We start from the raw sequence: 12,130 nt of genomic DNA, 5'->3' as shown, positions 1-12,130 counted from the left end.
GGTTAAACTGTTTTATTGAACGCTTTTAGAATGAGTGTTTAAGTAGTCATAACCTGCATTTTGTATAGTTCGATAGTAGTGAAGTAGAAATTACTTTATCAGAATTGAAATGAGACTATTTTTAATGCAATTTTCCATCCTTTTCTAGCTACGTGGTGAACATAGGACTGATAGACAAGTTGTGTTGCTGTTTCCTCTCCGTTCAAGGCCCTGTAGACGAGAATCCCAAAATAGCCACATTTCTGCAAAATGCCACAGCAGTGTTGCATGGAATATGTCAACTATGTTTTGCTGTCAATGGAAGGTAGGTGCACTTGGTCCATCATCTCTAATACGTTCAGCAGGCAGCAAACTTTGTAACTACCCGTGAGCATTGCATTTATGGAAGTGAAGTTTCTGAATGTGTTAGAAACCTAAACTATTCTTAGTCACACAATAAGAACTGATAAAGAAACAGTGCAGGAAATTTACTGTACTCGCCCTTTCACTTTTGAGCTGTAATTGGTTACCTGCACTGAGTCTTGATTCTTGTAAGTCATTTATCAGAATTACAAACTTTATCTCTCTTATTCATCATTTTAGAGAGGGTTTTATCACTAGTAATCTTAAGTGTCCAGTCCTAAGGACTTCAAGAGGTATTTTATTATCAACTAAAATCAACTCTTAATTGATTTTTCTCTTGAGTAGCCGAACTCAGCTTTTGTTCTTTAAAATACCGCTGTCAGTAAGGGAATTATATTTTTTGTAAAGAAAAGTATTATTAGAATTGCCAGGGAATTTTCTAATACAAAATGTTCATTTGTCTTAACCTAAGATCTATTTTGGGGGTGGAAGGGGATGAGCATGAGGTATGTTTCTGCCTGTGCTTCTGACAGCAAATCTGGACTTCCATAATTTACAGCTCTAGGACAGCCTGACCAGGTGGAATGTGTTTTTTTAAAGTCAAAGATTTCAAAGCTTTAGAGTCAACATACTAGAACCACCACCATCAGACTGTCATAGAGTTCAAGAGAAGACTACACGGACAAAACTTTAAAATGAATTTCTAAAAGGGAAGAATGATGCTAGTGATGAACAAAATTTAATAAAACAGAAAGTAAGGAACAAGGATGCAGGTAAGAGCTACTGGTAACTCAGGGGCACAGGCACATGGAAAAAGAACTACTAGAAATATGAGCCCACAGAGACTACCCAAACTTACTGAAATTTCCCTTTCTGAAAGCTGCCAACTTGGCATTTTACATTCCAGGGCAATGCTGCCAAAAGTCAAACGCATACTAAAAGAATCACCCTTCTCTTAGTGGAATAATAATAGTTATGGCCACACGAGTGAATAATCTTAACATTTGGAATTTCTGAAGCTGGCATATGTTTCCCAAAATATTAGAGATCTTTGTACCTCAAAATAATATAGCACTGTGTTTGTACTTCTTTCAAGAAAATCTGTGCTTTGTAGCAGAGAGAGAATTTTGGAGGGTTGAGCATTTTTCTTCAACATTGCACAAAAAAGTGTCTCATCTTAACATATAACAGCAATACTTTTGATTTTAACCCAAGGTGTCGATTGTTCACGATTGACTGTGGTTCATATGCACATGAAAAGAAACCAGAGGAATGAACTTGCAGATTTCAAAACTGTTGTCTTTTACCTTTAGATCAAAAGCTGTGGTGCAACTGATTAAAAAGGCAGTTTAAATTAAATGTCTTTCATACCGTAAGCCCACTCTCATTTGAGAAGTGAATGCAGAGTGCACTTCTGCCATGTTGCAAAACTCCTTACTGTTTGAAGTGATTTAAATAGAAAAAGGTGTTGCTGAACACAGATTAAGGTGGCTGAAATAGAGCACTAATTTATTGAACTCTTAAATATGTCACAATGCAGTAATACATGTTGTGTGATATATGATCTATAGGACAAAATGCAGCCTTTATTTGTGAGAAGTACAAATTCCTCTTGCATTCATAGTAAATGGTAGGATAGCAATGCAACCTATTCAGAATCTAGTATTTCTGATTCTCTAGCTCAATTTATGCATGCTTGAGCATGAGGCAAATATGCTTATACACCTCTGTACATCAGAGTAACTATCTAATCACTCTGATCTTAATTCGTTTGAAGCTCTTTTTACTGAGGGGAGAAAAAATAAAAACTAGTAAGTACCACCAGTTCTCTTACTCTGTAGCATCAAGAAGATTCTGCCAAAAAAGATTTTAGTGTATTAGGTTCTCACCATTATTACAAGAGCAACATAAAATAATTGTAAAAAATAAATGACAGAATTTGCTATAAAGATCACAATAATTATTTTCCCTAGGGCATGTAGCTAACTTTCACTAGTAATAATGAAAAGAAATACTATTTTGTGTTAAACAAAGAGCAGATCAGAAGACAAAGCATGAATAGACTATATTGTTAAATAAATAATATATGCCTATATTGGAGAAAAAGTTGAAGAGCAGTGGATCTGTGAAAATAGACATTAAACACTGCCAAAGCTAGGGAAAACTGTTATAATTTGCTGGGAATGTTCCAGGTCACGAGTTTAATTTCCTTTAAAGTGGCCAATAGTAGATCCCTAAAAAGTAGTAAGAAAAGCCTAAGCTATACTTCCTCTAGAAAGTGTTAAGAAAGGCCTAAGCTATACATCCCCCAATATTTTCCCTGGCTCCAAGGATTTTTTGGGGAGCTAAAAATTCTCACATACAAAGAAGATGTGTTTGTATCCTGTGGCTCTGGTGGGTCTTTCCCCCAGAAACTTTCTAATTACTTTTTGAATGCATGTAAACTTGTATGTGCAAAATATGATTAAACCAAGCTCCAAATTGATATTCCATGTTTATTTGGAGAGTTATTTCATGGAAACTTTCCTTTGTACACTAGGCAGGGAAGAAATCTCAGTCAGGTGCCTGGGCTCCAGGTCTACATCAAGACCTTCATGGAAAACTAACAGTCCTGCTCTTTCTTTTAAGAATATTGTTCTTCGCTGTTCTTATTCTGTTTTCATTAAAATTCCCATGTTGGATCAGTTGTAGGCAAAATGTCACAACGATATTGTTTAGTAGAGAATAGTCTTAAATAACATCATATATATATATCTCAACATGAAATGTTACATGAGGTGTATGACTGATCTACAATAGAAGATAAAAATTAGAAACATTAAACTAAGATACATTTTTATTCCCGTGGTAGACTTAAAAAAAAAAAAAAAGAAAAATCCAAAATCCAGCAGCTAGATACAATAAAGGAAAATCTTGCTAATGTGGTAACATAAATTGAAGAATTCTCAATTTTAACATCATAAAAAGTTATTGAAATGAGGGAATCCATTCTGAACATATGTTATAAACATATCTTATTATAAGAGAGGGATTTTTCTTTTCATTTATTATCAAGGTCTTTAAAAAGATTTAACTTTAATATTGATTTTACCTTTCAAATATTCATTTTTGGTTGGTACTGGCTAATAAAAACTTGATGGATTCTTTTAATTTAAGATTTGCTGTGGATGTGATACCACATGCTCCAAACACTCTGTAATATGTATAAAAGATTGTTTGTTGAAAACATTGACCATATGTAACTCCATATGGACCTTATTCTGAATATTTTTATATTTTCATGTAAGAATCAGTGAGGGTGACTTGGGACTTCCTATTCTAAGTCCCATTTTATGCTGTGTTGCATCCCTTGCTAGTAAAAGAGGTGAGAGCTTGATTCTCACTGATGAGTTTTTTAAAAGTATATTAATATATAGATATTTATATTATAATTATTTATATGTGTGTATATATATATAAAAGAGCTGGAAATAGGTCATTGTCTTTTATTGTATGCAGTAAGAAACCATAAAATGTACACGTGCATATAAAGCGCTCTCTATTTGCTGAGCAAGAGATGACACCTGACACATCAGACATTTGATACTAAGACTTGAAAAATGTGGACTTGATAATACTTAGCATGTTTTGTTCCCCATTGAAGGTAACAATAGGCAGAACTATTAACCTGGAGTAAAGCAAATTATTAAGTAGACTTTTTAGAGAATAACAGTGGATATGTGTATATAAACCTGTCCTGTATATAAACGGAGCAGGTTCTGCCTTAATACAGGCGCTCCCCAGCTTACCTTCCCCTGCCCCTGAGCAGTCTCTTAAGACAGTAAATGAAACGCTAAGAAAGCACATGGCGAGTGCTTCATCGGTACAGCCATGATCTGGCTTATCAGGCCTGTTCCTGTGCAGCCTAGTGTTCATCAGATCTCTGTCCCTTTTCCTCTGTAAGTGCCTGGAAGCAAAATTTCAGTCCAGGAAGTTCAGTTTTCTCTGGGCAGAGGCTCCTGCTGATGCCTCGGTTCATGCGCGCCCATCAGCGCCTGCCGACGCTGCTGCCGAGACGTGGCGTATCGCGGCAGTCCTCAGCGCGCTGCGCCAGCAAGCGTGAGACCAAATTGGCAGGTAGGACCGAGTGGGACTCCAGAAACAGATCTGGAGCCGTGCGGGATCCCCGGAGGGAGGAGTGCCGACAGCCGGGGCGAGCTGAATTCCCACGGGCTAGGTGCCCAGGAGGAGCGCTCGGGGCCCCCGGAGCAGCGCGGCAGGCTCGCGGTAAGGCGGACACGGAGAGGAGGGCGCGCTGTGCGTGAGGATAGCATTGCAAACAGTCCCTCGGGGCAAGGCACTTCTGGCGACATGGACTTTTAGAAATCTCCGCAGTTCCCTTGACGTAGGGAACGCCTGCGAGCTCCCTCACTAACGTGCCAGGAAAGCTGAAAGTCACAGCAGCAGGGCAGCCACATTGTGACTGTTACGGGTTATCTCAGACCAGCGCGGGGGGACGTGTAAATCCTTGTCAACAGCTGAAGGAGTTGTGGGGTACAAGCTACCGGGGCAGAGCGCTGCAGTTGTGGAGGGCTGGGTCCAGAAACGCGGCGAACGTCGCGTCGCAGATACGCGAGGAAACGGGGAGGGCTGGGCCGCTTGCGGTTTTATTACCGTAATTAAGATAATGCCTGTTTTGGCGGCTGGGTGCCGAGCTGGACGCAAGTAGTAGTCGGCTTGAATGTTAGTTGTGCTTCTCATCACTTCCAACAGAGAGCAGATCCAGAAAGCACGGTGATCTAGCGAAAATTTACTCTTGAAATTGCTAAAATGTTTCAAATCACCCATTTTACGCAGTGCTGTAGTTCCTAGCTTGACAATGTGAGTTGTAACAAGGTCTGACAGGTACTGAATACTTATTTATACTTGTTTAATTATTAATTTCCTTCTTCATTTTGACATCTTTTTCTAAATGAAATAATTTAGAAACAGGAGCACAGGTGATAGTTTAAACTCCTAATATTAAAAAAAAAAAAAAATTAAACGGATTATATTCTAAGCCTTTTGAAAACTTGTTTGGCTTCATGTTGGCTATCAAGAGTATATATTTCAAATATACAAACATTCTACTGTATAACCTTAAAGAGGCTTGTCTGTTTGTTAGCTCAGTCAGTTTTCAAAACAATATATTTTCAAATATAAATAGTTTGCTCATATTGATGCTTGCCGAAATTGTACTTCTGTACTTGTTCTGCAGAGTATGCTGTTTCTCATCAAGCTGTAATAGAATTCCTGTTTATAATAAGTAGTGGTGTATTTTAAGCAATGAAGTATCACTGGTTAATATCTTTCTATCCTGCGGTTGATATATCCCCATTTTAATTTTTTTTAACCTTATTTGTAAGTCATCTGAACCCTGTAACATTTCCTGAGACTCCTTTATGGCAGCATGTGATTATCATAGCAGCAGCCCCTAGTGAAGATTGCCTACCTTTCAGTAAGCATTTTTAGGAACCCACAGCTTCTTTGACTGTAATATAAATATTCACCTGTTTTTCTATGCTAATTACAGAGACAGAAGTTCTGTAAATTTTACTTCCTTTCAGCGTAGCTTGGCCGTGTGCTGAACTGGAGGGGCACGTTGGTCTGAGGGCACAGACCGTATGTTCATTTTCAGAGGCTCCGTGTTGATAGCTGGTAGCAATGAAAGTGAAATGTAAATACTGCAGTGCTAGTAAATACTGGGAAAAGATGCATGGGATTTGTATGTTTTGCCTTTTGCTCAAATTTGTGCTTTTTTGCAGAATTCTTCTGGTCATTTGTTGCTCTGTTGGCTGACTTCAGAAATAAGGCAGATTTGTATTTTTGCCTGCTCACTTCCGTTTTTTTCCTTTGTTTTTACTTCAGTCTGTGGCCTGACAATTATCACTGAATTTTCACTGGGCCTATATTAGATTAAAAGGATTTTGAAATCTGCTAAATATATGAAATTCACTATTTTAAAAACTTATCAAAATCGCTCAAAGCAGCAGATACGAAGGTTCAGACTTTAGTTTCCCACATCTCATATCTGTATTTTTTTTTTAAAGCCCACAAGCAATATGAATAATGTCTTTTACCTTTTTAGTGTAAATATTTAGATATAAAGGGGTTATAACTGACAGTTAAAAGCAGCAGGAGCCAGTGGCCTGTTCATGTACAAATTAACTGTAATACAGTCAAAATCAAAAATAAACATTTCTAACAGTTCCTTTAATTCCACAGTAGTTTTTTTTACAAGCCAAACCTAGCAGACAGAATGACTTTTTTTTTTTTTTTTTTTTTTTTAACAGCCTTGTCCTGTGGTATAACTTTACAATTTTTTTTACAAGTCTTTTTTTTGTGAAAGAAATAGTCCTTGCATTTTAAGTCACTTTTGCAATTGACTTTTTTATATATATTTTGATTCATTCACTGCTTCAGAGCAGCACAAAACAGTAAAAGGATTTCATCTAGCTGTATAAGCTTTTTCATATGGGACTGTTTAAATGTAATGATGGAGTGAGAGCTGAAAGTAAGCTAACTTTAACCTATGGTAAAATTGGTCAATCTTCTCATTGCAAATAGTCACAAAAAATTGCTGTGAGGTATGGTATGCAGTAATTAATTTAGAGTTATTGTTTGATCTTGAATTTATTCTTCCTTATTTATTCTTCAACAAATAATTCTTCTGTTGTATACTTCTGAAAAACCTAAGATAGAACTGAAACAAAGAAATACTAGTAGGCAAAGGTCCTGTTGCTATCACGTAAAACTATGGAAATAAGTATTCTGGTTACTTGAGTGTAATTAAGCAATAGTTAGCACATTTTGGCTAGTGCATAACGCAGAATAAATAATTGAGCATCAGAAACTATTTTTTAAGTACTAAGGGGCCCACAGACACAGGAAGCAAAGCCGTAGAAGTGCCCCGCGGTGGTCCAAGCGCTGCTAGCTCGCCCTGCTTTTGTAGCCCTCGGCGCGAGTGTCTTGCTGGCAGCCGGGTGAGCGCTCCAGCAGGGACTGAAACTATGCGCCAGGAATCTGCCTAGCGCAAAGCTGGCAAGTTGGGGTGATGTTTCAGGAAGTGTCTCTCTACAGACTCCATTTAAATACACTCACTTAAAGACCACAGAGCTTTAAAATGAAGATTTTGTGCACAGAGACCAGATGTAGGAAAAGGAAAGGAATGTCATAAACTGTTGTGCAGCGTGGTCGCACTCCAAACAAACTTAGAGCTCTAGTGTTTTTTCCACTACTTTTATTCTTTGCAGAGTAGATGTGAGGATTGTTGTGTGTTGCAAACCACAGGCTGAATGTTTGTGGTTCTCTTTTTGCAGTAGGTAAATGGCATCAAATCATAATTGTAATCGTTGTGTTTTTTTTCTTCTGACTTGTTTTTCAAATATCATTATATATATTTTGAAAGACCTCTATACCAACAGGCTTGTGAAGCTGTCACAGCTGCATTTGGGGCACAATTTCTTCAAAAGATTCTTGGGAGTCCCAGCTGGTTCTTAAAGGCAGTCTGTATTAAACAACCTTCCATGCTGGAACCTGTACAATAAACTCAGACACATTAGTCTCCAGCTCCGGGCAGACCTCTAACTTGCCGAGCTGGAATGGAAGAAATCCGGCGGTGAGTGACAGGAGTGGAGTCATCTGTAACAGCAGCGGCGCTGGAAAATGGACACCCGTACTTTGTTTTCGTTTGTCCCATATCTGAAAATGTGATTTCTGCTTTCAAAGATTTATGAAGCAATTACACAGTCTTGTGGTTATTTTGCATAACATAGCTATCTCTGAAATAGGACTGGACATTAAATAATTCTTGAGATAGAAGCAGCAGATGCTGTTACTTACAGCTTTGTTTCAGTAACATTAGCTAATCACAGGCTGTAAATAGGAAGTACTTTAAAAGAAATGGCACCCATAAACACTAATTTCAGAGGGAAATCATTCCTTACGTGTGTGATCTAACTGATAAAAAGCAAAAATGATTCATCTGAGTACCCACTCTCTAAGCATAAAGATGTGAAAGAAGAGTGATAAAAGCAGATGACATTCTCATGCTGTAAATTGTCTACAGCCCAGAGACTACTGTGTTGCTCTTTACTAGCACTTCAAGGCAGACAGAGCCAAGAGAAGAGCCCTCGCAGGCTCTCAAGCAGGTGCAGAGGTACTTAAGAGCCTGAGAGCTTAAATAACCTCCGTAAGTCTCCTGCATCTCACCTCCTTCCCCTGCAGCGTATCAGCCACCACGTAGCAGATGTGAAAACTCGGTCCCCACCCAGCTGCAGAGTGCTGGTGCTGAGCGATGGCAGAACCAGATGATGTTAAGCAAAGGCTGGTGGTGGCTCATTCATGGTTTCAGTTTGCACCACTGAAGACAAGGATCTATATTACAAAAAACAGTGTTAGTCATCCTACCTAGTATTTGTGTTGGAAACTTTAGTGGATCAAAGCAGCGATGTGAGGAGAGCGGTGTCATTTCCATACCAATGAGGGGTGCCAGGTGCTCCTGACGGAGATACTGAAATTCTCTTACTGAGTGTTTCTGATCAAGGATAAGTTCCTTTTTCACAGTCCTCTAAATGTCCAGTATTTCCTTTTTTAAACTGAGATCCTTAAAGTTATAGATTGTTTTAAAATGCAGTTCTTCTTTCCAGTTCTGTTTATATTCACTATTTCTCCATTTCCTTTATTTTTATTTGTTATGAGAAAGGGGGAAGAAAAACAGATCAGTCTCTGTAGTCTCTTTGAATTCAATAGTATTGATGCTTCTTTCTTTCTGAATCTCATGTTCTTTTTTTTCATTCTTTTTCTTTCTTTCTGTTTTCTATGATGGAAACATAGTAGCCAGATTTTGATGTGCTGCATGTACCATAGTTTTAGTCTTACTGTTGACTGTATCTTAATATTTTATTGTTTCCGTTGGTTCCTACTACAGACTAAACGATGGATTTCATCAAGCTCCCCTAATGAGGTTCAAGTGCTTTACATGATGGTTTAGGATTAGAACACATAGGGTGTAAAATTTGTTCAATGATTTGTGTACCTCATTTTGTATTTGCCTCTGCTGGGACTAAATACATCCCGGGACACATTCATCCAGCTTTCCTAGTTTACCTCCAGAGTAGTCACAGTCTTACATTTTACATAATGTGAAAAAACAAAAGCTGTGCAAATCATTGAGGGATTATGTTAAATGCTTTTGAAAGTTGAGATGTGAGAGTAAAAAGAACATCCTGAATCAACTGTCTGTTCTCCCAATTATCTCAGACAATCAAAAACTTTCTTATATCAATTACATTACTTGCCTACCCCAAAGATCTCAAAGAAGCCTGGTTTCCATTTGCGCAAGCTGGGCTCTTTTGCCTCAACCATTTCATACTTGCTTATGTATTGCCACCGTATGGTTTTCTACAACAGCATCTTACCGAAATCAGAAATAGCATGTTTTGTTAGCTGTTCAACCCCTTCATTCTTAAATTCCTGCAGAACTGTTTGATTAAGATCATTTGGTCCTAGTAACCTCTTCTGCTGCTTAGGTAGGCAATTTGTTGCAGTGCCTGCTCCCTGGCACGGAGGGAAAGAGGGGTCTCTTGGGCCTTCTCCCACCTCTGCTGGCTACTGCTTAAGGAGAGAAAGGTATGTGGAGGTTGCTGAGCTGCAGGAGAGGCTTGCACGGAGCCCCAAAAAGCACCCCCAGGCCTCCAGCTTTAAAGCTGTTGAACTTCCATGTGGTCTCACGCTGGTATCGTGAACCCATTTGGGAATCAAAGACACCAGTGTGTGTGGAGAGAGGTATTTAAAATACAGCTACACTGCAATTAAAGAGAGCACAAGATGGTGCTCAGATTGGGGAAATTATTTTGTGGAACTGTTGTGGTTTCGTGACACATTAGACGTCAGCTTTTTCCTTTTTAACTTTCTTTTTGCTTGGTTTCCCCCATTTGACGTATCAGAAATCCTGCCTCCCTGTACAAAGCGTTCTCCCTGGGTGCTCGTGTCCTCTTTAGACGGTTTAATGTTTCTTTGACAGATCTTGGAACATATTTGACAATACGCGCCAGGATCCCACAGGACTAACGGCCGTTCTTCAGTCTACAGATCTGGTGGGAGTCTTGCACATGCTGTACTGTGTCCTCTTCCACGGGACCATTTCCGATCCAAACACGGCGAGTCCCAAAGACAGCTACGCTGACAGCACCATCCAGGTCGCCATTCAGAGTTTACGTTTCTTCAATAGTTTTGCTGTTCTTGATCTGCCTGCTTTTCAGGTAACCACTCTTTGAAAACTCATATTCAGAGGGAAAATTTATGTATGTTATCTTGGACTTCATTTTAAGATTTTTGTTTAGGGATTAAATGTTGTCATGGATTAAATGTTGATTTTTTTTTCATGAATAAATTTGCAAATTATTGTTATTTCCACTGTTTTAACTAGGGCTAATGAAAGAGGTTTTTAACCAAAAGGTGAAAATTCAGAATATATGAAATACTGAATATGCTCTATTACATTTTCTGTTGAAAAACACTCATTTTCAGCCTAGTAATTTTTATATTTATTGTCCCCAAAACATAAAAAAAATTGCCATCAAAATTAAAAAGCAACTTCTCTGCTGTGAAAGGACTTACATTACAGCCATGATTTGCATTCTTTGGTGCCTTCAGTGGCCACTTGCATTTAAGATTACGCAACTGAAGCTGAAAATCACTTGATAATCAACATTTTTCATTCAAGTACAATTTTGTTGACAAAGATCTCTTGGAAATTTAACTCTTCATATTTTTATTCACAAAAGCTTCAAAAAGATTTTTGTAGTAGAAGAGTCTCATTTTTTCTTACTTTTTTTGTGGAAAGAAATTCATGCCGTAAGTGAATCATTTTGCCCTACTAAGAAAATGTAAATACTAATATATTTCTCTGATAAGTTGGCAAAGCTGTTTTGTTAATATAAAACACCTGTCAAAAAGCATTGCTTTGCAAAATATTATTTAGCAACATCATTCTTGTACAATTCATCAAAATAGATTTCTGTTTCATTTAATGTGCAATTTGTATACAAATTGTACCACAGACTCCATCTGACTTGCATTAAAGTCAGCAAGAACTTTGCATGCATAAAAAGTTTAGTATGTCTCCTTCAGTTGCTGTTTCTTGACTTTGATTTTTAGGGTGTTTAGTATCTCTGATACAGCGACGATCTGCATGGGGCACAGAAACAATGCAAATGTTGGAGTTGTGCATGAAATAGCTCTTAACATGCACAATTAACTCACTTTTCTTTCTGTAAGTCAGATGTTTCGATGTAGCGCTCTTCTACAGCATGCTCAGCAGCCCTTGGTTTTGGAACTGGACGTTTATTTGTTGATACAGGTATTACACATATACACAAAGGAGTAAGACTGGACTTGGCATAGTTGCAGCTTACGGATCAGTCAGGAAGATCATTGAAACTGCCCCAGCTGAAGGGCTCTCCCATAGTATCTCAGGAAACCACTATTAACTTGTAAAACATGTCAGGTTCCTCTTACGCTGTCTGTAATCATCGCTCTACCAACTACCGTCGTATCTGAGCATTTACAATCAACATTAAATCCCAGATCCTCTGGTCTAACTGTATGAGTTTGATCTACATAAAATTGTGTAAGATGATAATTATTGCATAAAGTGTAGCAGACAACTAACCAGTGTCAGTTAACTCTGTTCGTTGATACAGGTCTCCATTCAGTGAAGCATCCATTTAATTGTCTTACTGAACTGTAGACGTGATACTGTTTTTGA

General features: G+C 38.2%; 1 protein-coding gene across 4 annotated transcripts in view; it reads left to right on the top strand.

Moving 5' to 3' along the window:
- SCAPER (S-phase cyclin A associated protein in the ER) overlaps positions 1 to 12,130 on the top strand; it is a 170,357-nt gene that overhangs the window by 135,693 nt on the left and 22,534 nt on the right. For all 4 annotated transcript variants that reach the window (XM_062584007.1, XM_062584005.1, XM_062584006.1 and 1 more), the window contains exons 27-28: positions 149 to 304; positions 10,385 to 10,622. In XM_062584007.1, coding sequence (XP_062439991.1) covers positions 149 to 304; positions 10,385 to 10,622 — 394 coding nt within the window. The remainder of the gene's footprint in view (positions 1 to 148; positions 305 to 10,384; positions 10,623 to 12,130) is intronic.

The sequence above is a fragment of the Rhea pennata genome, chromosome 10 (genome assembly GCF_028389875.1).
Source record: "Rhea pennata isolate bPtePen1 chromosome 10, bPtePen1.pri, whole genome shotgun sequence".
Lineage (NCBI taxonomy): Eukaryota > Metazoa > Chordata > Aves > Rheiformes > Rheidae > Rhea > Rhea pennata.
Note: the sequence above shows the minus strand (reverse complement) of the source record. Positions and strands in the feature narration are given on the sequence as shown.